This window comes from Carcharhinus amblyrhynchos, chromosome 14 (assembly GCF_965287045.1).
Source record: "Carcharhinus amblyrhynchos chromosome 14, sCarAmb.v2.hapA, whole genome shotgun sequence".
Classification (NCBI taxonomy): domain Eukaryota; kingdom Metazoa; phylum Chordata; class Chondrichthyes; order Carcharhiniformes; family Carcharhinidae; genus Carcharhinus; species Carcharhinus amblyrhynchos.
Window position 1 is genome coordinate 59,765,607 of NC_137337.1, and position 26,979 is coordinate 59,792,585.

The 26,979-nt window shown below is 43.4% G+C and overlaps 1 protein-coding gene across 2 annotated transcripts; it reads left to right on the plus strand.

The window, feature by feature from the left end:
• Positions 1–117: 117 nt before the first annotated feature.
• oip5 (opa interacting protein 5) lies at positions 118–17,373 on the plus strand. Of its 2 annotated transcripts, none has more exons than XM_080202016.1 (7): positions 118–185; positions 825–888; positions 2,079–2,214; positions 7,385–7,451; positions 11,719–11,841; positions 15,261–15,342; positions 16,567–17,373. In XM_080202016.1, exons 3-7 carry the CDS (start codon positions 2,079–2,081, stop codon positions 16,720–16,722), a joined length of 564 nt encoding a protein of 187 aa, XP_080058142.1. In that variant the 5' UTR covers positions 118–185; positions 825–888; the 3' UTR covers positions 16,723–17,373. The 2 variants fall into 2 exon arrangements, with proteins under 2 accessions (XP_080058142.1, XP_080058143.1); XM_080202017.1 differs by having other exon boundaries at positions 159–234.
• Positions 17,374–26,979: the final 9,606 nt, after the last annotated feature.

The window sequence follows — 26,979 nt, forward strand, 5'->3', positions numbered from 1 at the left end:
TTCTCTTCCCGCCCCGCCCCTTTCTCTTCCCGCTCCGCCCCGCCCCGCCCCCCTTCTCTTCCCCTCCCCTCCCCGCCCCGCCCCGCCCCCCGCCCCGACAAGCCGCTGTCTGGGATAGCGCTCCGTACGGCGCGTGCGCAGCTTTTTGAATGCGGCGAGCGCGTTTTCAAGTCGGTTTGCGGGAGGTGAGTGGGGTGTTTTCCTTACTGTTGGAAAGACTGTTAGAAATATTATGTGAGTTGCAGGGAAGAGGGGGGAGGGGTTAGAACGTTATTGAGGCGATGGGTTGCATTACTATTTCTGGTACATTTATCCTTAAAGCGCTCCACTTTTATCTGTCGACAAAACATGCATTTCTCGTCACTCCCAAGGCGCTTCAGGAGTGTTAGCACATTAAGAAATATTAGGGCAGATGACCAAAATCTTTAAATAGCCTTAAAGGAGGAATGAGATTCCTTCTGCCCCTTTTCGCAGTCACCGATGTTGCCATTTTGGTACCTTCTTCACTGTTTAAAACCATTGTTCCTCCATTTCTCTCCTAGACTTGAACCTACTTCTTTAAGTAAGTTGTTTTCAGTCATGCCCCTATTTCCTTACTTTGGCTCGGTGTCACATTTTGTTTTCTGGACGTGCAAACTTTGTTTTCCATTGTTGTAAATACAACCAGTGTTGCACTAGTTTTCTTTTACCTGTTTCCCTCGCTGTTTTGTAATTGAGATTTTCATACAAGGTACTTTATATGGAATGGAATTATATAGTACTTTATATGTTTAAGTGTTAAACATACTATTACATCATATAATATTTCTGATCTATTTTAACAGGTTGGTGAAAAATTGAACTTCTAAGGCAAGATCTAATCATATTCTTTGGCTCAATATTGCAATCGTAAGTAAAAACTTGCACAGAAACCAGACTCTTGGTCATGGAAGTCTTGTGGCTCAGTTGGTAGCACACCTCCTGTCTCTGAGCTGCTGAGTCTTTCCAGCATTTTCTGCCTTTATTCCACTTCAGGACTTGTTGGGAAGAGTGTTCACAATATAGTTCAACTGGTTGTTATTCAGTCCAGTGGTAGGTGTCACAACACCAGGTTCAAGTCCTGCAGGACAAGCTTTCAGAGTCTCTGGTGAGACACCTGATGAAGGAGTGAGACTCCGAAAGCTTGTGCTGCCAAATAAATCTTTTGGATTTGAACCTAGTGTTGTGAGATTTCTTACTGTGCTTACCCAAGTACAATGCTGGCATCTCCACATCGTTATTCAGTCTACAGATCCTTCCAACACAGCACACACCATCCTCCAAGGGAGGAAAGTACTAATTACGTACATTGACGCGAATAGGTGCTGGAGTGTGGTGACTAGGGGAATTTCACAGTGACTTCACTGCAGTGTTAATGTAAGCCTTACTTGTGACTAAAAAATGAACTTTAACAGTCCATGTGGTTGACAATACTGTAATCTGTCTGGAAGCACTTCTTCCCATAAAAGGCAGTGGGAATATGTAATACTCCCCAAAAGCTGATGAGATTGGGTCAATTAAAAAAACTGCAAAGCAGGTAGGTGGGTGCAGGTACAGCTATGATCTAAGCGAATGGTAGATTGGCTGAATTTTAGGACAGGAGGAGATCATTCAGCCAATGATTGTAGATGGCACAGCTCCAGAATTATAATTTTGCCTGATGGCAGACTGTAAATGCCAATAGAAAAACAACCGAGTAGTTTTACATTGATCTAGCTGCAACTCTTGCAAATTTGGGATTTGGGAGCTGCCAAGGGCAAATTTAATAACAACATTAGCATGTTTCAAGGAACATTTTAAGTTGATGATTCCAGTGCAGGGTCATTTTCATTGTTTTAAGAACCTAAGAATTAGCAAGAGTAGACCATATGCCCTTTGAGCTTGCCCCACCATTCAATACAATCATGGCTGATTTTTTTGGCCTCAATTCCACTTTTGTGTCAGTTCCCTGTCCCTCTTGATTCCCTGAATCTGAATATTTTAACAATTATTTAATTTGAAGATCTGTGTTACAATTGGCTGTTCTGATGAATGTTTCTTTTCCTGCATGCCCTGTCTAGATGGATGAAGTGGTGGTTGGAGCCTTGAATGCAAAAGACTGTATGATTATGCAATGCAAGATATGTCACACTGTGCTGGGAGATTCTCTGCAATACTGTGGTAGCAGTTCAACTCTCAACCTGCTGATATGTTTGAGTGAGTTCTTGATTCGCTACATATGCATGATTTCCAGCATTATTGCAACTTTGTGTGCAGGTCTTAGACTTGGTCTGTGGGACCTGGGGTAAGTGTTGGAGAAAATTCTGTGCCCCCCAGGATACTGACTATCGGGATGTGGGGGGGGGGGGGGGGCACCAGAACCATTTACCTGGAAAATAATTAAATGATGGACAGCCAACCACCTTGGGGATTCTTCTAACCTTTTCACCCACAGCAAAATAACTTAGCTACTTGGTGAGTATCTGATAAGTGGTTAAGGTCAATTTCATTCCTTACTTTTAAAATAGTACAGAAACTGGTGGTAAATTTAACCATATATATAAAAAGAAAACTAATTAATTGAATAATATAACTAAGTAGTTAATTAAAACACATTAAGGATGTTAAGAGAGGTGATGTGTCATGGTTCCTTGAGTGATCGAGGACAAATACATTTGCAGTTTTTGTGGCTCGAGGAACTTTGGCTTAGAGTCATTATACTGGAGACAGAGCTGCAGACACAAAGAACAACACGGCATGGGAAACAGGCCCTTTGGCCCAACGAGCCCACGCTTAACAAAGCATTTTTCCTACACCTCCCTTGATCAGTATCTATGCTTATGGTACCCCCATTAGAAACCAGATTCAGGGGAGAATAATTTGGGGAGAATAATTTAGGGACAATTTGTTACACCAATCAGCCTAAGAGCACATCTTTGGGGTGTGGGAGGAAACCGGAGCACCCGGAGGAAATCCACACAACCACAGGGAGAATGCGCAAACTCCCACAGACACTGGCCCAAATCCATGTATCTGCACAGCTAGCAATGATAGTCACTGAGCTGTTGTGGTGCCCATCTGCTGGTCCAGTTTTAAGCGCACACAACGACGCAAAGTACTAGGCCACTCTCGAAACATCCAAGAGAATCACCCGCACGACCCACCGTGTGCGTGCCCCTTGTTAGACAACAAGGTGGACCGACGCACCTGCGGAGTAAGAGAGACAAAACATCAACACATGTAACATTAGATTTCCAGTAACAACCCTTATTTAAAACCGTCTCCTATAACCCTCCATTCCTGTTTCGCACACATCAGGAAGGGAGAAAGTTACCTTGATGCTTTGTGCGAGGAGGCAATCACACCCCTGAGGATAGGGACTTCTGATTTTGATCAACGGTCAGGGACAGGAGGATATGACTGTAGGTGAGGCTGGTAAGGAGACCCAGTGGGTAGGAGTGCAGAAGCCTCAGCTTTTGCAATTGTCCAAATGAAGTTCTCTCAGCTTGTTTGAGAGTGAAGGCTACAGGTTGGATGAACTGACTTATGACAATGTGGTACAGAAAGCCATTCAACTGGGGGGGGACGACGACAAAGGAATGCAGTGATAGTGGACTGTATAGTGATGTGGTTTGCTATTGTTCTCTGCAGCAAAGAGCAAGAGTCTGAACAGCTTTTTTTGCCTGCTCATTGTCAGCATTCAGGACATCTGTTCAGTTTTTTATCACTCTATCCTTTCTAGGTGGGAAGCTACTGGAAGATTCTGAAGGAAAATCTATCTGCATTTGGGGAGGCAAGGTTTAATCAGGGATAGTCAGCACGGTTTTTCAGAAGGAGGTCATGTCTAACAAACTTGATTGAATTTTTTGAGCATGTAACCAAATGTGTAGATGAGGGTAGTGTGGATTTCAGCAAAGCCTTTGACAAAGTCCCACTTGGGAGACTTATTAAGAAGGCATATGCACATGGGATATATAAGAAGGCATAGGCACGTGGATTCATAATTGGCTTAGCGGTAGGACACAGTAAGAAATCTGACAACACCAGGTTTAAGTCCAACCGACTTATTTGATAGTAAACTTGCAAGCTTTCAAGTTTACTATCGAATAAATCAGTTGGACTTAAACCTGGTGTTGTCAGACTTCTTACTGTGTTCACCCCAGTCCAACGCTGGCATCTGCGCATCATTAGTGGTAGGAGACAGAGGGTGATGACAGGCGGCTGCTTTAGTGACTGGAGGTCTGTGACCAGTGGCATACCACTGGGATCCATCCTGGACACCCTATTGTTTGTTATTTACATAAATGACACAGATGACGATGTGGGGGAGGGGGGTGTAGGATCAGTAAGTTTGCCAATGATACAAAAATTGGCTGGATGGTTAACAGTGAGATTGAATGTCTTGGCTTACAGGAAGATAAAAATGAGATGGTCAGATGGGCTGTTAAGTGGCAGATGGAATTTAACCCTGAAAAATAAAAGATGATATACTTTGGAAGGAGTAATTTAACAAGGAAGTATACTATGAAAGGTCTGACACTGGGAAGTTCCGAAGAACAAAGGAACTTTGGTCTGTTTATCCATACATCTCTGAAGGCTGAAAGGCAGGTTAATAGGGTGGTGAAAAAGACATATGGCACACTCGCCTTTATCAATGGGGTATAGCTAATAAAAGCAGAGAGGTCATGATGGGGTTGTATAGAACTTTGGTGAGGACACAGTTGGAGCACTGTGTCCAGTTCTGGTTGCTGCATTATAGGAAGGATATGATTGCAGTGGAAGGGGTGCAGAGGAGATTCACCAGGCTATTGCCTGGGATCAAACATTTAAGTTATAACGAGAGATTGGATAGGCTTGGATTGTTTTCTCTAGAGCAGAGAAGACTGAGGGGCAACCTGACTAAGGTGTTCAAGATTGAGGGGCATGGACAGGGGGATAGGGAGCAGCTGCTCTCCTTAGTTGAGGGATCAGTTATGAGGGGACGCAAGTTAAAAGTGAGGAGTGGGAGGCTTTGGGGGATGGGATTTGAGGAAAAATGCTTTTACCCAGAAGGTGGTGATGACCTGGAATGCTCTACCTGAGAGGATGGTGGAGGCCGGTTGCTTCACATACTTCTAAAAAGAACCTGGATGAATACTTGGCATGCCATAACATTCGAGGCTATGGGCCAAGTGCTGGCAAGTGGGATTAGGTGGGCAAGTCAAGACCTTCAATGTGTTGGTGCAGACTTGATGGGCAGAAGGGCCTCATCTGGCTGTAGTATTCTGTGAATCAGGTGGTTGATGGTAACTAGGGAAAGGTCTTCTTTAGAGTCTTGTTTGGGACAAAGGTTTGTGGATCAGCTTATAATCATCATCCAGAGAAAACAATCCAAGCCTCCTTCCCTTCCCTTTCCTTTCTGCTAAGCAATGATTATTAGCAAAGAGAAAAGTAATGAGGTGCCACTCTCTGCTTTTCACGACAGCAGTAGACAGAGGGGAACTGGTGGATGTGGTGTTTTCAGATTTCCAGAAGGCGTTCGATAAGCTGCCTCACAAAAGGTTGTTGCAGAAGGTTAGGATACACGGAATTGGGGGTAAAGTTTTAGCGTGGATTGAGGATTGGTTATCTAACAGGAAGCAGAGAGTTGGAATCAATAGGTGCTTTTCTGGTTGGCAGTTGGTGACTAGTGGAGTGCCGCAGGGATTGGTGCTGGGGCCTCAACTGTTTACCATTTACATAGACGACCTGGAGGGTAGGGGGGAATGTTGGCCTTTGTAGCGAGGGGGATAGAATATAAAAGCCGGGAGGTCTTGCTGCACCCGTACAGGGCACTGGTGAGGCCGCAACTGGAATACTGTGTGCAGTTTTGGTCCCCTTATTTGCAGAAGGATATATTGGCCTTGGAGGGAGTACAGAGAAGGTTCACCAGGCTGATACCGGAGATGAGGGGGTTAGCATATGAGGAGAGGCTGAATAGATTGGGCCTGTACTCGTTACAGTTTAGAAAGCTGAGGGGGGATCTTATTGAGACATATAAGATAATGAAGGGGCTAGATAGGGTAGAGATAGAGAGATTCTTCCCACTTAGAAAGGAAAACAGAACTAGAGGGCACAGTCTCAAAATAAGAGGGGGCACTTTAGAACGGAGTTGAGGAGGAACTTCTTCACTCAAAGGGTGGTGAATCTCTGGAATTCTCTATCCATTGAAGCGGTGGAGGCTACTTCATTGAATATATTTAAGTCACGGGTGGGTAGATTTCTGATAGACAAGGGAATTAAGGGTTGTGGGGAGAAAGCAGGAAAGTGAAACTGATCCACTTCAGATCAGCCATGATCTTATTGAATGGCGGGGCAGGCTTGAAGGGCTAGATGGCCTACTCCTGCTCCTACTTCTTATGTTCTTATGTCATGTTAATGTTATACCAGCAGAAATGCAACCACTTCAAATACATAACAGTTTCTTTTCCTCTCTTTTTTTTCCCTTTCCTGACATTCCAGTGCCAATTTCTGTTCCTTCAATCTTACGTTTTCTGCCACTATTTTATCAATTTCATCATCCTCAATTTCCTCAAGATTGGGTATTTTTAAGTTTCATGTCTTCTGGCTTTTGGCAAAATTCCAATTCTATGTGCCTGGCTATTGCAGTTAACTCTCCAAGGCACATAATTTTCAATTTCTCATTTGTAACATCCCTTCCATTGAGAAAAGCCTTGGCATCCAAGGTGTTATTTCAACACTTTTAGTGGTACAGAGTTTAGAAAACCTTTTTTGCAGTTTTTAAGACAGGTTTTGAAGGAACAATTTACTTCCCTACTCCAATTCTTTAGTTTTGTCTGTGGGAAAAGTTCTGGCAATGGGTCCCCAATTTTGTTATGATTGGGTAAGGAGCAGTGAGTTGGCTCTCCTTTTTGCCAACCCCCTGGTTGGTCAGAACAAGTGGATTATTATATTTAAGGCAAGTTTCCATTATACTAATCAACATCTTGCAGAAAGCCACGTTGGTTAGTGTAATGAAGACATGCCTAAAATATAGTGATCCAAGTATCCTAGTAAGTTTAGAAAGATCTACTGCAGAGGATCTTCAGGGATGAAAAATTAGTCAATATTCCATGGACAGTTTCAAATGTGGCAGGTCCTTGGTGTTGGACCCTTTTGCAGTATCTTGGTCTCTATGGCTATAAGCATTGGCTGAACACTTGGTCTTAGTGTAGCTCAAGGTAATGACATTTCTTATTTTTACTGGGAATTATTTCTTAAATATTGAGCATATAGCTATTATTGAGAACATGTGACTCCACACTCCCAGCGGACAACTAATTCCTTATCTACCAGTTTGCAATTGATTTTCTGGATGCTTCTTGTATTTTCTTCCAATGTCATTAACAGAAAATTCTCTTGATTTCAGGGGTGACTGAGAATGTGGAACTGGATCCCACCACCTTAATAGGGTGTGAAGGTCCCTTATCTGAATGGTGAGTACATAAGTGCACTTAACACATTTTAGATTGGTACATTCACCCCAAGTATTTCTGAAAACTCTGCTTCTGCTATCTCTCCAGTGTTATGGTACTGCCATTACACCTCTTTGCTGAAATTTAAATTGTGGTTTTGTTCCCATATCAGAATTCAATTTGGGAATAATGGGTGCCAAAGTCAGTTTTTATAATGCAAATTTTATTTATTTGAAAGCTGAGGTTAAAAATAAGGTAATTCTTTACTACAGTTGCAGATTACTAGAGTGAAAAGAATCATTGCAAATAATGCAATATTTGAGAGAAACAGAAGGTTTTCTGAAATTTCCTCAAACAATACCACTAAAAGAATGAATTAAATATTCATGGGGAGACAGTGATATTGTCACTGGACAAGTTATCCAGAGACCTAGGATAATGTGCTGGGTTCAAATCCCACCACGGCAGATGTGGAATTTGAATTCAATAAAAATTTTAAATAAAGTCTAATGATTGATGACTATGAAGCCATTGTTAATTGTAATAAAAAACCATCTGGTTCACTAATGTCCTTTAGGGAAGTAAATCTATTGTCCTTACTTGGTCTGGGCTACATGTGACTTCAGACCCACAGCAATGTGGTTGACTCTTAAATACCCTCAAGGATGAGCAATAAATGATGGCCCAGCCAGGGATGCTGACGTCCCATGAACAAATAAGAAAATTCAGCTCATATCCTTACTCCCTACTTCATCAAGAGTGGTCTTCATTAATCTTGGATAAGGATTCTCTGATACATGCATTGGACCTTCAAAAATACATTACCTCACATTTGTCCAGATTAAACTCCATCTGCCATTTCTCTGCCCAACTCTCCCAACTGGTAAATGGTAGAACCCTTAAGAGTATTGACAGGCAGTGCCAGTCCACTGATCACTGAAAGTGACAATGCAGGTAGATAAGGTAGTCAAGAAGGCATATGGCATGTTTGCCTTCATCAGTCAGGGCTTTGAGTATAAAAATTGACAGGTCATCTGCAGCTGTACAGAGCCTTAGTTAGGCCTCATTTGGAATATTGTGGACAATTCTGGTCGTCACACTACTAAAGGATGTGGATGCTTTGGAGAGGGAACAGAAGAGATTTATCAAGGTGTTGCCTGGTATGGAGTGTATTAGCTATGAGGCGAGGTTGGATAAACTTGATTTATTCTTACTGGAACGATGGAGGTTGAGGAGCGACCTGATAGAGATTACAAGATTGAGTGGCATGGACAGAGTGGATAGTCAGGTACTTATTCCTAGGGTAGAAAAGTCAAGGGCACATTGGTTTAAGGTGCATGGGGAAAAGTTTAGAGGAGATGTATGCGACAAGTATTTTTTAGTGTATGGTGAATCTTTGGAATGCGCTGCCTAAGGAAGTGGTAGGAGCAGATATGATAGTGGCATTTATGGGGCATCTAAACAATGCATGAATAGGATGGGAATGGAACGATACGGACTCCGTAAGTGCACACAATTTTAGTTTAGGCAGGCATCATGATCAGCAGAGGCTTGGAGGGCCAAAGGCCCTTACTGTGCATGAAAGGCTGCTATACAAACTCAATGCAGTGGGAATCCTGGATCAAATTTGCAAGTAGATAATGTGTTGATTCAGAGGAAGCAACAGGAACTAGCATAAGTGTGGTGGGACATGAAAATGTGCTGAAGGCCTCACGTGCTTTTAATCTAAACAACCTGAGTACAAAGGAATGGAAGTTGGTTAAATTCAGATAACAAATGGAGAGAAGAGAGCAGTTTATAATGCAGCAGTTAAGAAAACTGGTTAAAATGTATGAGTATGAACGTTGGACCCTTAGAGGATGAGAGGGGGGACTTAGTGGTGGGGGATGGGGAAATGGCTGAGGCCTTGAATAACTTTTTTGTTTCGGTCTTCACGGAGGAGGACGCAAATAGTTTGCCGGGTGTTAGCGATGGAAAGATGGTAGGAGTGGAGGGCCTGAATGACATTATTGTTACTAGAGAGGCAGTGCTCGACAGACTGGAGGGACTGATTGTGAGCAAGTCCCCAGGACCGGATGGAATGCATCCAAGGGTTCTGAAAGAAATGGCGGAGGTGATAGTGGATGCCTTGGTGATTATTTTCCAAACGTCGCTGGATTCCGGGGAAGTGCCGGAAGATTGGAAAACGGCTAATGTTACGCTGTTGTTTAAGAAGGGTGGCAGGCGAAAGGCAGGGAATTATAGGCTGGTTAGTTTAACGTCTGTTGTAGGTAAAATGTTAGAATCCGTGATCAAGGAGAAAATAGCGAGGCATCTTGAGGATAATTGTTTGATAGAGCAGATGCAGCACATATCATTAAGGGGAAGTCATGTCTGACGAATTTATTGGAGTTCTATGAGGATGTGTCTAGGGCGGTGGATAGAGGAGAGCCGGTGGATGTGGTGTTTCTTGATTTTCAGAAGGCGTTTGACAAGGTACCTCACAAGAGGCTATTGCAGAAGGTTAGGGGGCATGGAGTTGGGGGTAGGGTGTTAGCGTGGATAGGGGATTGGCTGTCAAATAGGAGGCAGAGAGTGGGGGTCAGTGGGTGCCATTCGGATTGGCGGTTGGTGACTAGTGGAGTGCCCCAGGGATCGGTGCTGGGGCCTCAGCTATTTACCATTTATATAGATGATCTGGAGGAGGAAACCGAGAGTATGGTGTCGAAATTTGCTGATGACACCAAGATTGGTGGAACGGCAAATTGTGCGGAGGGTGTGGAAAGTCTGCAGAAGGATCTAGATAGGCTGGTCGAATGGGCCCGGAGCTGGCAAATGGAATTTAATGTTAGCAAGTGTGAAGTTGTCCACTTTGGTAGGAATAATGGTAGGAAGGACTATTACTTACGTGGCGAAAAACTGCAGCATGCTACGGTGCAGAGGGACCTCGGGGTCCTTGTGCAGGAGTCACAAAAACCCAGCCTGCAGGTGCAGCAGGTGGTCAGGAAGGCAAATGGGATGCTGGCCTTCATAGCGAGGGGGATTGAATATAAAAGTAGGGAGGTCTTGCTGCAACTGTACAGGGCATTGGTGAGGCTGCAGCTGGAGTACTGTGTGCAGTTTTGGTCGCCGCACTTACGCAAGGATATTTTGGCCTTGGAGGGAGTGCAGAGGAGGTTTACTAGGCTGATACCAGAGTTGAGAGGGTTGAGCTATGAGGAGAGGCTGAATAAACTAGGCTTGTACTCGTTAGAGTTTAGAAGAATGAGGGGGGATCTCATTAAGACATATAAGATGATGAATGAGATGGATAGGATAGAAGTGGAGAGGCTCTTCCCGCTCAGAAAGGACAGTAGGACTAGAGGGCACAGCCTCAAGATAAAGGGGGGGACAGTTTAGAACGGAGTTGAGGAGGAACTTCTTCACTCAAAGGGTGGTGAATCTCTGGAATTCTCTGCCCGTTGAAGTGGTGGAGGCTACCTCGCTAAATATATTTAAGACGCTGGTTGATAGGTTTTTGATAGGCAAGGGGATTAAGGGTTATGGGGAGAGGGCGGGAAAGTGGAACTGAGCCACAACAGATCAGCCATGATCTTACTGAATGGCGGGGCAGGCTCGAAGGGCTAGATGGCCTACTCCTGCTCCTGTTTCTTATGTTCTTATGTTATGTTCTTATGTTTGGTAACTTGGGTACAGATAACTGTATTGGATGATGGAGGATAAATTTAACTGCTGCCAAGTTCTTTAAAGGAGAAACTGGGAGTTCTGAGATCTAACAGTGCTATCCTATGTTCCTTTTGATAGAATTTAAGTGTGAAGATACTGTGTTGAAGCTATTTTTCTGAGGGAACTGAAGTCTCTATATAACTGGAATTGAGGGTGATATGTGAGATACTGGAGGGCTGATGATGGTGGTATTCCAAGGAAGCTGATTATTCAAGAAGTGAGACTGGCAGCATTTGGTTGCTAAAGAGTTTTGTTTTTAACCACTGTTGCAGTAATTTAGACATCCTTCTGCTACCTGTACTATCATGGGAGATGCGTGGTGTGCATGTGGACTTGCAGAGAAGTGGGTTGGGTGGGAAATGGAAATTGCAATTAGTACATTACTAAAAATAACAGTTACAGTGCTTGTTTCTTAATGTCTGCACAACTTCTTGATGTTTAACATTTTTTGAAATAAAAGTGCTGAAAATATATCTGAGTGTTGCAATGTAGTCAAATGACTTCATGTAACAAATAACCTGTTGTCCGGTTTCAAAGTTATTTGAAGAGCATTTTTCCACTCTGTAATGTTCTTTGTTTGTAGCCTTTACAAGTCCCTATATTGCAGTTACTGCAGAGCCAACGTTGGTATTGTTCCTTTCTCTACAACTGACTCGTTGTCTCACCTTCGTGGACTATACTGTTTGGACAAGCATGCCTTAGACTGGTGAGTAGAGACAATATCCTGGTGTCTTAGTCGAGGCACAGTAGAGAACAATACTTTCACACCAATGGTCCTATCTGTTTCTTATCCATGTTCAAGCCCAGTCCATAATAGCTCTACTTAGATTGACATGGTGGAAGTGGATTTAACAGATCTGGTCTTTTAAGGAGAATCTAACCAGAAAGTATTGAAATTATTTTAGATAGCTCTTTCTCCCAAATCCCCACCAAAGACTTTCAACACTCGGTGAAAAGTTACCCTGAAAAATTTTGATCTGAGTTGAATACGATATTCTTGTGATTTAATACAAATACAAAGTTGTGCAACAGGCCACTTTTGTCTTGAAAACTCCAGAATTTGGTAAGAATTCTACTGTGTGGGACAAGGCAGCTCTGTCAGTAAATCACAGAATCATAGAATTTCCACAATACTAGTAATAAGGGAAGGTAGAGGTGTAGTGGTTTTACCACTAGTAATCCAGAGACTCAAGGTAATATTTAGGGACCTACGTTTGAATCCCACCATGGTAGATGGAGAACAAAGAACAACCCAGCACAGGAAACAGGCCCTTCAGCCCAACGAGCCCACGCCGCCATTTCAACAAAGCATTTTCCTACACCTACCCTGCCCTGTGTGTATGTGAATGGTACCCCTAATGTGGCCAGATTCAGGGGAGAATAGTGTAGGGTCAATTTGGTACACCAATCAGCCTAAGAGCACATCTTTGGGGTGTGGGAGGAATTCCAAAATGCATCACCTTGCATTTGTCAGGATTAAATTCCATCTGCCATCTATCTGCCCAATATACCAACCTATCTATATCCTGCTGTGTCACCAGACAGTCTTCCTCAGTATCTGCCAATCAAGAAGTTTGAATTCAACCTAATGATAACCATGAGAACCCATCTGGTTCACTAATGTTCTTTAGAGAAGCAAATCTGTCACTTTACAGCTAAGTGGGAGACTCTTAGATGCCCTCTGAATGGCTTACCAAGCCATTCAGTTCAAGGACAATTAGGGATGGGTAGTAAATGCTGGCTTAGTCAGCGATGCCCATGTCCCAAGAATGCCCACGTGGCTTATTGCATTCTCACCAGTACTCCAAAGAGCCATTTACTTAGTGCCATTCTCTCACCTTCTCCCCATAGCCCTACACATTGTTCCTTTTTAAACAGCAGTCTTTTGAATGCCTGTTAACTTCCCTCTGCCACATTCGCAAGCAGTGCATTCCTAATCTTAATCATTTGCTGTGAAAAAAGCTTTTTTTCTCATGGCTTTTGTTTCTATTGCAAATTGCTTCAAAGCTGTGCTCTCTCTCATTTTTGATCTTTTCATGGATGGGAACATTTCCCCTATTTACTCTGTCCATGCCTCTCATGATTTTGAATAAACTGCAGAATTTAAAATGCATTGCTCAACTGGAGATAGGGTTCCTTGTAGTCGCTGGAATATTGAAGATTGTAGGTAGATTTGACTGAGAATTTTAGGATTTTGACAGGAATTAATAGGATAGATAGAAGCTTTTTCTGGTGCTGAGGCATCTAGGACATGGGGATGTGGACCTAAGATTGAAATGGAGTTGGGATGCAGATCAGCCATTGTCGCACTGAATGGTGGAACAACCTCCAGGGGCTGAAAGACCCACTGTTCCTAATGGACTGGTTGGGTTAATTGGCTTGTTTTTGTACTGTATGTTCTGTGTAATTAAAGACTGGTCACTCTTGTAAATCTAATTTCTTTAGGTCTATTCTGAAGCATGTTAAAAACTAGAATTTAATGTTTAACTTCCTGTCCTTCTAATTCTGGTCTATCTAGGTGGTTCCCACTTAATTTCAATACTTACAGGGGTTCTCCTGTTTGTTTTATTTCACCTTGACTATTTCTCTGGATTTCTTTAGCATTTTGCATTTATTTTTGCTATCTTTTCACACCTTTTTAGGATAGTTTTCTTTGGAACTCCTCCTTGCTTAAATTTACCTGTTCAGTGTTAGCAAGAGATAATATATTCACTCCAGCTGCCAATCATTGGCCCTGTTTACTAAGTTAACCTGTTTCTGTTAGAGTTCAGTGCATTTTTTTTACTGAAAATCAGTCTGTGGTGTTTCCCTGCCTCAGTTTTAGTTTTTTAACTGAGGGATCATGAGGGTTGGGTAACTGAGGGATCATGAGGGCTGGGGTGTACAGGCTTACTCTCATTCATGGATATAGATGTCATTTTGACTGCCTTAGGTTGGGCTTGTGCTTTAAACAGTTGGGGTGTGTGCTGGTCATTTTATTGTGAGAAACGCAGCTCACAGTCAAACAATTTAGTTAAGTCAAGTTCTGAAGGAGCAAGATATTTTATTTAACGTTCTTGTAAGACCGGGTGTCCAATAAAATAGGCACACCTTACATAGATTTGCAGCACATTTTATATTTTTTTACAAGCATTATAATGGCTTGGCAATGTGTTGTTCTCCCCTAATTGGTGGTCCCTGTCCCATCTGTGTGTTGTCATTCCCCTATTGGCTCGAGGTACCCCAAGTTTCCATCCCCTCTACTCCCAATCTAACAATGTCTCCTGTTATCACAAGAGTGCATTAGCAAACTCATCCATCTTATCTAACACTGTTACATGTCCTAGTTCAGATTGGCGGTAATCAATCCTTTGCCAACTTAATCACTGCTGTCCCAACTATCTCAGTGACCTTTTTCCCCCTTTTAGGCTTAGTTGTAGAAACAACATATCTTGTATACCATTTGCTTTTTATAACTTGGACCTCGTACATTCCTTCAGGATGTGGTGTATGCTTCACTGCACACCACGCATCTGGTGTTATTCCTACACCACAGGCAGTTTCTTTATTGTCCCTGACTATTGCTCTGTTAGCAGCAGCGAATTTTATGTCCTATGTTTGCGACTAAGATCACAGTTGTTTCCATAATGTGGGTTATCAATGTGCCTGACTATATCCAGTCTACCTAACTTTAGGCTATTTCTCTATGGTGTACAGATATATGTGTTAACAGCATCTTTACCTGTTGCTCACAAGTATCAACTTGGCTTAAGTCGTAACATTCATGCCTGAATCAAATTTTGTGAATTCAAACCTCGTTTGGCTATTAAGCACATAATCTAGCCTGACACTTTAGTGCAATGCCAGGGGAATGCTGCACCATCTTGAGTTTAAATTCTGGTAAAAATGAGGCCTTGTTCAAGTGGGCATTTATAGTATTTGAAGAGAAAGGGAATTCTGATGTTCCTGTCTTTTGATTATTTACTTTTTCTGTGACCTTGCACAATGTGACTTTCTATGTAATACTGGCAATATTTCAAATTGGTTGATTTGCGATGCTCTAGCTATAAATTAAAGTGCATGTGATTTTAAAAACAAGGCTACAAATTCCCAATGATCGATCTGTATAACTATTTCATATTTCAGTTACATGTTGCAGAGCAATTCTGAAGTGGAAGCTACAGCCCTGAACCTCTACCCACAGTGCTTAACTCAGCATATAGGAGAGGTAGGGTTCTGTTAAATATTTTGATGTTCTTAACCTTCAGAAAATAAGATTGCACTGTTACATTTGGAAGAAATTATGGCTTCAATCATTTTGAAGCTCTTGGTTAAAATAATTCACATTTAAATCATTGGAAACTTAAATGATCAAAGTAAAAGGTGCTGGGGAGACCATAGAACTGTGGTCTTTCATCCCACAGTGGATTTGTTTGTTGCAACGGATTGTAGATATTGTTAGGAAGGGCTTGTGCACATAATCTCAATGGTGGCTCACGTTTTTTGATCCTCATTGTGCCTTCGCTGGAAGTAATAAAATATACAATTAGGACTAATGTTCATAATGTAGTGTGGGAAGATTGAAGGCAGGAAAGCAAGAGGGAAAAGTAGCTGCATTGTAACTCCTGTCACTGCTGAATAAGTAAACCGGGAAGTTCTCTTCCACCTTGGTCACTGAGAGGTATATGCACAATTTCTCCAGCCCTTACTTCATTACTGTACCCTGAAACTTTGGCTCCCACCCACTGCCTGCTTTCTTTGGCATTTCTCACAACCCCAGCTTCCACCCCCTTGTTACAAATGTTGTTCACTCACTGCTCGCTCTTTCCCAGGACCCCTGCCCCACCCCTCCCTTGCCAGCCCATCACCACTGCGATGACAATGACGACTGATGAAATTTGAATTCAATAAAGTTTTTGAATTGAAAGTCCAATAATGACCATGAAAGCATTGCCAATTGTAATAAAAATTTATCTGGTTCACTGATGTCTTTTTAGCAAAGAACGTTAACTATCCTTACGTAGTCTGGCCTACATCTGACTCCAGTATTTATTCCCCATCCCCACCCTCGGGGATGGGCAATAAATATTGGCCTACCCAGTGATGCCAAAGTCCTATGAACAAATTTTTAAAAAACCTAGAATTATTGCACTAATGTGACCAGTTAATTTCATCAGCATTCAGTCAATAATCCATCAACACAGTGATCTTGGATTAGTATTTTCAGTATAAATAATTTTGGAATTATTTTTGTTTATCTCATTATTGCTGTGCACAGCTGGACCTCCTGTAAATATGGCCTACTGTGCAGTCTTTGTTGCTTTTAGGATACCTGATCAGTTTTGTATCTTATCCATTTTATCTTGCACTACCCAGTGTCTTTCTAGGAAGTGTTTGTTTCTGTCTGTTGTGTATTGAATTTCCTTCTGACTGCTTTCCTTCTAACTTCCAGCTGAAAAGGCAGCTTGTGGTTGCTCATTGTCGACTGATGGCAGCAGTTAAGAAGCTGGATGAATTAGTTGGAGAAGAGAGTGGCCTAGGGATCAGCATCCTTGATTCGGAACACAGGTGTGAACCAGAGAGGTATTATGTTGCCTGCAAGAATTAAGATCCAGCCACAGTTAACCATTCTCTGGATTGGCAGTCTTCACTACCTTGGAAAATAAACTTCACTTTTTTCAAAGAAATGCTGAACTTCTTAGTTGAAGGTTGAATCAGTGGATGAAGAGTCACTAATTTGGAATTGCTCATGTGCACCTTCAGTTACACGCTCATACTGAGATTTGGATTGTGTACCAGCTATCTAATATTCGGAACTTATATAGTCCAACATGTATTCAAATCGCATCCACATCAGTTGATCACAGAATTGCACAACACCTGTGCAATACTACATCTGGTTAAATTAAGTCAGGATTAGCCAGAAATATGTTATCTACGGCTGCAGTTCATCTTTATACTGCAACCCCATGGCATATAGAGTCCACATAAATCAACATAACCAGTACCAGAAATGTGCCTGGTCAGTTTGTGTGCACATTATGTTTGAAATGCAATCTAAAATGTTAAGTCATCACCACTTACAATTTTACAGTGATTCATGTTACAGGTATATCATTTGCTGTTTGTAGTGATCGGTCACTTCCAATGATCAAAACATAGTGTTCAAATTCTCAATCCATATGGTAGAAGCATTGGAATCATCTATAAGATGCAGGAAGTTTCACTAATTAAAGCTGATTTCCTGTCTTTGAAAAACAGTTACATAGAACATAGAACATAGAACACTACAGCACAAACAGGCCCTTCGGCCCACAAGTTGCGCCGACCACATCACCTACCAACCTACAGACCTATCTATAACCCTCAATCTCATTAAACCTGAGCTATTAACCAGCACAGGCACTATTGGACTGTTAAATAACCAGTAAACTGGTTAACCTTAAGTAGTTGGAGAAAGCTGTATTGGTCCCAAGCCTAAGCTATCCTCAACAGTGCTTCAAACAAGTAGATGATGATCTACTCAGCAATGACCCTTATTTTCCAGCGTTAAAGTTCCATGCCACTTCGAAGATTAATGAATGTTGCACTGTGAAGTACACAATTAGTGTTCTCCTTTGTGATAAACTTGTTTAGTTACTTTATTGTCACCTAGCGTGGACTGCTGCCTGAATCCATCATCCAGTAGGATTCCATTCTACATCTTCGCAGTGCAAGTCTTAAACTCCATGTAACTTGTCCAATTAATGAATTAACTGTTGTATCCTTTTGTTGTTGGAATTATTGTGTATTACTGTAACAAGCCATGCAATAAATAGGATGGGTCAGGTTTGTTATTTTTGTGTATTTTCTGCCTGTTGCTCTCAATGCTTTTGTGATTTTTTTTGATTACTTGTGTGTGTTCCAGTTCAATTTGGCAGTAGATTTGGAGTTGCGAGATAAGTGTGAATGTCTGTCATCCTTTCATTCCATTGGCTCAGGCGATGTCCTTGACATCCCAAGTGATAAGCAATCACCTTCTCTAATGCAGAGTTTTTTTGAGATTATGTACATACATCTTTAACAAAGCTAAAACTCTTTCTTGCAAGCTATTACATGAGGAAAGAGTGTATGGCCCACTTGTATGGCTCAGCTTTCTGTCTCTTTAGTAGCAAAGTTACTTGCTCTTCCTTGTTTGTAAATCTTTGGAGGCTGGCTGTTCCTCCAATGCAAGGGGAGACTGCACTATTGGCAGTGTGTCTACTCTGAACATGGAGATTCTATACTACAAATCCTTGTTGCTATGCACTGTACATTTCCTGGAGCAGACTCCATGTAAACTCTTGTGTGAGAGGATGACAGGATATTACCTCCCATGTCAATTTCCAGGAATTCCATGCTGCAAACCCGCAGAAGGATGGATGCCCAAACCGACTGGATGTTGGACATGACTTTAGATTTGGGGGTTCTAGAAAAGAGTAGCTACCAACCAATCTAACTTCGGCCATGATTCTCCTGATTTGGGACTGTGCCCATGCAGTGGGAAACCATCCAGGTTAGTATTATCAGACGAAATTCTCCCAGCTGATGGCTGCTAAATTATTCATAGCAAACAAAACACTGGCCTGCCCTGCTGTTCCAAGACTGGGCCGCCCTTTTTAAGTGGTGACTTGATCTCTGTGCTAATTTATTGGTTCCCCCTCCCCCGAAAAAAGGAAATGTGCCCCCACCCCGAACCAACCAGGGGAACACCACCAACCTCACCAAACAATGGTGACACCCACACCCCACAGGCACAAGGGTGACCCAACCTCCTCCTCCACTCAGCCTCTCTTTAGGTCAAGCACATTTAGCAGTGCCAACAGAGTACTGGCACCATTGCATTGACACCCTGACCTAGCGCCTTGGGCCCAATGTATGCACTGGCTCTGATTTGAAGTTGCTGTGGCTTCCCAGCAAGCAGAAATTGTTCAGCCCCTCTCCATTGCACTTGATGGATGGTAAGGCATAAAAGATTCAGCTGTCAGATCATCATCAAGCCATCTGTGTTTATTTTGATTTCACTCCATGGTATCTGATCCTGAAGACAATGTGGACAGTTTAATCCTGATTGACAGGCTGTAGTTTCACTCCCTGTCTACATTGGGTCAGGATCAATAGGGTACTTGAGGAACAGTCAGTCATGAAGGGAAATCAAAATCAAAGCTTTATGCATACAATGGGGGCTGAGTGCACAGCTGGTCAGACAAGCCAACCCCCACCTCTCTGAAATTGACATCATGGCAGAGGACCTTAAAGGGGTCTGATTTCACCAGCAGCTTCTGACGGGGAGAAAGGAGTGCTGCACTGATATCCTGCTTAGTGACCATGGGATAACTGACAGGCAAGAATGCAGATATTGAAGACAGGGCTGCATGAAATCACCATGATGTGGTGATGTTGGCGTTGGACTGGGGTAAACATAGTAAGAAGTCTCACAACACCAGGTTAAAGTCCAATAGGTTTATTTGGTAGTAAATGCCACTAGCTGTCGGACCGCTGCTCCTTCGTCAGGTGAGTGGAGAGTTCTGATCACAAACAGAGTGTATAAAGGCACACACAGTTTACAAGAATACTGATTAGAATGTGAGTCTTTACAGCTAATCAAATCTTAAAGGTGCAGACAATGTGAGTGGAGATAGCATTAAGTATAGGTTAAAGAGATGTGTATTGTCTCCAGACAGGACAGGAAGTGAGATCTTGCAAGCCCAGGCAAGTCATGGGGGTTACAGATAGTGTGAAATGAACCCAAGATCCCAGTTGAGGCTCCCCACTCACCTGATGGAGCAGTCCTCTGAAAGCTAGTGGCGCTAACTACCAAATAAACCTGTTGGACTTTAACCTGGTGTGAGATTTCTTACTGAAATTACTATGCCAGGGTGATCTTCAGGTTTGCCAGGGCTGGGAACAATAGTCCAGCCATGACACCCAATCCTGGCAAGGTCAACCATCGCCCAAACCCACCCAGTCTCTGAGGACATTTCCACTGCAGCCTGGCAGCAGCAGAGGAGCAAATTACCACTGAACTTACCTCCTCAGGGTACTGGTGCCAGGGGACATTACACAGAAGGGAAGCTGAGGGGGAAGGGTAACTGAGTGGGGGAATCTGGGAGGGAAGGGATGTTGGGGGATGGGGGGAGCAGATCAGGGGGTTGGGAAAGTGGGTCCAAGGGCGGGGGAAGGAACCTGAGTGAAGCGATCGGGTTGGATAAACCTCGTGCCTGCTTACTCGAGGGTGCTTTCTCGACCCTCTGCATCCAACGTGCCACCCAGTGCAGATCTTACAGGGGACATGGGTAAATGGTGAGGGTTGCAAACCTAATTGTACTGAAATTTGTGTTTTTTAATATGCACCGCATAAGCTCTGGCTGGGAGCCCGATTAGTGGTCGTAGCATAACCTGTGAGGGTAGCAGTGGCCTTGGTGACTGGTGCAAAACATGCTTTCCCGCCCACTCCTGATTCTCCGAGCCATTATGATTCACACTCTGGGCTCACAGGCCCAGAAAATCCCCTTAGTGTTTTTTTGTTTCTAACTAAAGTGGGACTGAAGGATAACTGAGTATTTATACAGTGCTAAAGGGTTAAAGTTAGCAGCAGAAAGGCTCATTTACCCACTGTTACCTTGCAGTCAAGTAGTTTTAATTATCTTTGCCTGATTTTAAATGGTGATAGTTAATGAGTGTGGGATATTATTTATATTTTTTAGTTGATATTTTCAAGGAACAAATGTCTTAAAAATAGCTGACAGGGTGCATGCAGGGCAACATTAGTAAGTTACATGCTGAAGTGCATTGGTCTCTTTCAGATTGAGAAATAAAGTGATGGAAGTGAAAACTACATGTTGAAAATCTGAAATTAAAAATATAAATACTGAAGCTGCAGTTAGCTCATCAACATATGGAAGAGGCTGATAATTGAGCCAATCAATAGATCAGAATGGGAAGAAGGTGCTGGAAAGATGTATGGAGAGATAAGAAGACAAAAAATAGAAGTAGGAGCAGACCACCAGGCTCTTCAAGCTGTCCAGTGGCCATTCTATATGATCATGGCTGATCTATGCTGGCATCAATTCCCTTTCTGTGCCATTTTCTCATAGCCCTCTATTCCTCAATCTATCAAATATTTATTCTCCATCTTAAATCCTTCCAAAGATCCAGCCTCCACCACCCTTTGAGGTGGAGAATTCTAAAGATTCACCATGTTCTGCAAGAAGAAATTTCTGTGCATCTCAGTTTAAATGACCTTTTTAGCTATGTCCCCTTGTTCAAGACTGTCCCACTAATGAAAACATCTCACCATCTACTCTGTAAAGCCCTTTCAGGATCTTATATGTTTGAATAAGGCCACGCTCAATCTTTTAAACACCAAAGAGTACAGACCCAGTCTATTTTGTCTCTCTTGATAGAGTAACCCTCTCATCTCAGGAATTAACCTGGTGAATCTTCTTTGGACTGCTTCCAATGTTACTTTATCCTTTTTTAGGTAAGGGGACCAAAACTGTATGCAGTATTACTGATGAGACCTTACCAACATTTTGTACAATTGAAACAAAACCTCCCTATTTTTTAACTCCAACCGTTTTGCAATAAAGGCCAAAATGCCATTTGCCTTCTTAACTACTTACCAATGCCTTGTCAAATGCCTTTAGGAAATCTTATTACACCCTTAGTTCCCCTCTATTTACTCTCCCTGTCCCATTCTCAAAGAATTTGAGCATATTTGTCAATCTGATTTACCCAGGGATGAACATCAACAAAATCTACCTCATCTCTTTCTAGATCTTCTTTGCAAAGGCATATTTACAAAGAAGTGAACAATGGTCTCTTCCCCACTATAGCTACCTCAAGGACAATGTGTGGACGGGATGAGACTCTAGGCATGTAGGAGGGATCTGACGTTGAAGATTTACTCACCACCCACCAAGCGAGATCTTATTGCTTGTTTGAAAGTTCTTTTGATGAAGCATCCTGACAAATGATCTTGACAGTCTGCTCAGAGAATCATCTAACAGGATCTAAGAAATTAAAGAGCTAATGTCCACTGTAGAGGGCAAGGTGAACTATTGGGCTTGCAAGAACGGTAGAGAAATAGTGCATGGGAGCAAACTGGCAAAACAGATTAACCACAGGCTCCAGCTTGCTGAATCCGGCTGGGGTGTGAGTCTAGCTGAGTACGTGATAATGTTCTCTTTTGCTCAAATAAATGGCGTATCCTAAAGACATTATGCTTATGTTCTGATGGGTGGGGGTTGTAAGTAGTAAATGCGTATTTAATAGGATGTTCTTATACAGCAATTCCTGTAACTACAAGTTTTTGATTGAATCAGATGATGTGTGTTTAAGTCTTGTTGGAAATCATATCTACCTGATGAGACTGTAAACTGCATAAAAGGGATCAGCCTTGATTCTTCGGGGGACTTTTGCTAACTGACTTCCAACACTGAGTGGAAGTTATGTAGCAAGAGTTTGCCAGCTTGCATATGTAAGACAAATAAAGAACTTTTGAATTGGACAACAGTTGGTATTTGCCTTTGTATCAGGGACGGAAGAGTCTCACGAAAAACGAACATAACAGATCCACCATCTCCTTTTCACATAGGGTTCCTAAGACATTACATGCAGAGCACTGCTTGATGGACCTGTGGCTGAAGGTGTTCTTTTGCATAAGAGACAGGCGGTCTGCCATGGTCCGACTACTTGGAGTGTTCTGCAGCTGCATAGTCAGACCCATCCTTCACAACACTGGGGACAGGTAGAACCTGTGCACATTGTGACATTTGGTGTATGCATACTGAGGATCTACCCACATCTTGATGCAGTCACATACAAAGGGTGTCATCAGGAATAGGGTGATGTTGGGCACTTTTCCCTCTTCATCTAGAGGTTTGTACATCACGTCCTTTCAAACGCAGTCCATTTTTGACCCACAGATGAAGTAGAAAATGGCTCGAGTGATTGCACAGCACAGGAGCGAGGAATGGGCCAGACCTGGGCAACATACAGCAACACTGAGAGTGCCTCACACTCGATGACCAGGTTCTTACCTGCAATAGAGGGGAAGAGTCACTCCCACATACTCAGTTTTTGTTTCATTATACCTACTCGCTCCTCCCAGTTTCTAATGTGTGCCCTGGCCCCTCCAAACCACATCCCCAGCATTTTCAAGCCTTCTGACCTGATAGTAAAAGGAACAAGGTGTCAGTCTACCTAGGTCCCAATGAACCTGGCCTCGCTCTTGCTATGATTTACCTCGGCATCCGAGGTCAGTTTGAACTGGTCGCAGATGTTGATCAGTCTGCACGCTGGCAGCAGATCTGAGCAAAAGATGTCCATATATAGGGAGGCATTGACCTGAGTCCCTTTGCTCCTGAGATCATCATTCCTCTCATGCCCGAACCCCTCCTGATGGAGTCAGCAAAGAGTTCTATACGACACACAAACAGGACAGGAGAGAGAGGGCAGCCCTGCTTTCTGATTGCCACCCATTGACTGAAATTGCGCTGCTGATGTTGGTGTAGAGTAGTTGAATCCAATTGCAGATTCCCTCCCCAGAGGCCATTTTGGAGAGCACATCCATCATGTAGGTGTGTGATATTCTGTGAAAGGTTTTTTCCTGGTTCGGGTTGATAAGGCAGGTGTCTACACCCCTGTCTCGCACATATGCAATCTTTCCAGCAGGTCTGGGCCGATCTAATCCCATAGAGTCAAATACAACTCGACTAGTAATCCGTCATTTCTGGGGGTTTTACTCTTCTCAAGGGTCTTAGTCAACTCATCCAGAGTTAGTGATTTGTCCGGGTTCTCTGGCTCACTGTCCACTATGACCTCCGTGATAGAAGACAGGAAGGACTGGAAGCTTCACATTATACAGTCTTGCATAAAAGGAATTGCTGATCTTCAAAACATCAGACTGTGATGCCTCTACTAAGCCATCATCTTCCTTCAGGCTGCTTACCACAGAGCTCTCTCTGTGCTTTTTGTAAGAAGTTGTAAGCATGTTTCATCCTGCTCCATGGAATGGACTCTGGACTGGAAACCTCTGAGGCAAAGAGAGAGGCTTACTGGTCCTTCACCTCCTTGACATCAATCCCCATCGATTGCAGCTGAATCAAATTCTGCATGCTTTTCTGGAGCCAGGACACTTCCCCCATCTCTGTCTCTCTCTCTTGCCTTCTGAACATGTTTGAGGACGAAAAACCTCTTGATGTTCACCTTTGTTGCCTCCCACCAGTGTGTCAGGAAATCAAAGAGGGATTTCATGGTTTTCCAACCTCTGTAATCTCTCTCGAGTTCCTCAATGTTTTCTATGGTCAACAGTTTCACAGTCAGTTTCCGTGCCCCCTGCCAAACCTCTGGTCGCTCGACAGTCACCAGGCAAGACTGTTCCCTTCCTGTTGGCGAACACTTCAGTGGTCACGGGCATTCAGCCTCTGACCTTCGGGTAAGCATTCTCCAAGGCGGCCTTCACGACACACGACAGCGCAGAGTCGCTGAACAGAGACTGATAGCCAAGTTCCGCACACATGAGGACGGTCTCAACAGGGATCTTGGGTTCATGTCGCACTATCTGTAACCCCCGTGACTTGCCTGGGTTTGCAAAACCTCACTTACTGTACTGTCTGGAGACAATACACATCTCTTTAAACTGTGATCAGTGCTCCTTCCACTCACATTATCAGCCACTTCAGGTCTTGAACAGCAGGTTAGGTGTAAGGATTTGCATTCTAATCAGTAATCTCTAAACTGTCTGTGCTTTATATGCTCTGTCTGAGGCCAGAACTCTCCATTCACCTGACGAAGAGGCAGTCCCCTCGAAAGCTTGTGGGTATATTATCAAATAAATAGGTTGGACTAAAACCTGGTGTTGTCAGACTTTTTACTGTCCTCCTGTAGGTGGCAGCTGGTGGTGAATTTGCCCCTCTTCCCACCCCTTCCCCGCAACAGAATACCTTGGCTGGAAGAACTTGAATCATTTCCTCCTGACTACGTTGATGGTCCCTGTGACCACCAATGTGGCCACTGCCTGTGGGAGCTGAAATGCAGTATTACAAACTCCTGCAGAATCAGCAGGTCGGCTTTGACCTTGGCAAGGTAGTCATACATTGCACAGTGGGTTCAACACTATGCACATTAATGGAAGCAATCTTTATCCCTATTTTAAAATGTTTTGTCACTTACCAGACTTGTTGCCTTTGACAGTTCCTGTCCTTTGGTCAGCTCCTGCATGTCAGCAGCATCCATAAACTGTTTCACTTTGGAAGGGCTGAGGAAACTGTCCTGAATTCCACTCCCCTCCCCAGTGGGATTGCTTCTTCCAAGTGGAGGTCACTTCCTGTGCTGGAATGGTCTTTCCCATCCACCCACTTCCAGGGGCATTACTGTTCCCAACTTCCTGAAGTTGGGATGTGCTGGTGTCCTCACTTTGGGTTGGAGTTGGAGTACGCTGGTCACCCCATAGTTTAGATTCTCTGGAGCTCGGTGTCTCCTCCTCCAACTCCTTAGAGTTTTGCTGCTTCTTTTGTCAATGCCCATTTTCATCCTCATCCAAAGTGCAGACACCCCATCATCAGATGTGGGCGGTCTCTGGCTGCTCACTTGAAAAGTGGCTTGTCCCTTTCCACCTTCTTCCTGCCTTTCCTCACCAACTGCCAACTCCCCACCGACTAGTCCTTGGATGGTCTCTCCTCCATTTGTTCGGTCTGCTGAGAGGTGAGAAGTGCGGGGAGCAGTGATGTTGTTTAGCCGTCTGCTACCTCCCTCTTTCCTTTTCCTTTGTCTTCCACTTCGTCCCCCTTTGTCCCATTCAGCTGGTTCGAGGTTTACACGTCTGTTTGGCAGTAGCCAGGCTGACTATTTCGTCTGCTTGGCTATCGTTGGCTTTCAATGCCTGTGCATTAGTAAGGCTGCATTTGGGGCAAGTCTGGTAGAGATGGCCTGCTCCACCACAATTGCTGCAGCATTTAGTCTGTCTAATGCTTGCTTGCAGGTGAGAGTGCTGCAGTTGGCCGCCACTTAGCCAGATTTTTTGCAGGAGTGATAAACATTGGTCTGGCCGGCACATATATATTTTTTTCAATTTTTTTGTTCAATTCAAATCCAAATTCCAAATGTATCCAATTCATGGTCCCCACAAGAAAGACAAACAAGTTCCAAGCTAACAAGATGAGGCATTGCACCCCATCTTGGACTTGATCTTAAATTTCATCTTAACCAAAAGGCTGAGATGGGTTTGAAAAATTGCTTCAGGCGATGCCTTGGTTCAAACTCATCATTGACTCTACCCAAGCCTGGGCAAACCGCCATCGCAGGCATCAGTACACCCCAAGTGCAATGCGCTAGCCTCGTTACCCGCCTGACCATTGATGCTCCCTTGCCAGGTAAGATTTGTGTATTATTTTCTTTTAAGGTTTAGGTTTTCTGTATAAATACAAGTTATTGTTGCAGCTTACTGTATTTATTCAAACCTCCTCCTAGGGTGTGGTTGCACACATTGATGTAGCAGTGAATAGGTGTTGTAAGTAATGGGTAATAGGGAGAAGTTTATAATACATATTGACAGTGAGTAAAAGTGCATGGTATAATGGTACATGCAGGAGTGCGATGGTCCATATTAATGTGCAGTGGTGCCTGCGCATGAGCAGTGATGAACACTCTGCAACAACCTGCATTGATGAATCAATCCGCAATGCCGCCCTCTCGCGGCTGCAGTTCCCGGCTCGGCGCCGCAGTTGCGCATGCTCGCTGTGCTGGTTGGGAGCGCGGGGTTTCCCGTTGACGGTTATCAGAAAGCATGCTGGGGGCCGGATCTCCTTATGAGGAATCTAATCGGCGCCAGTCTGCAGCCGGT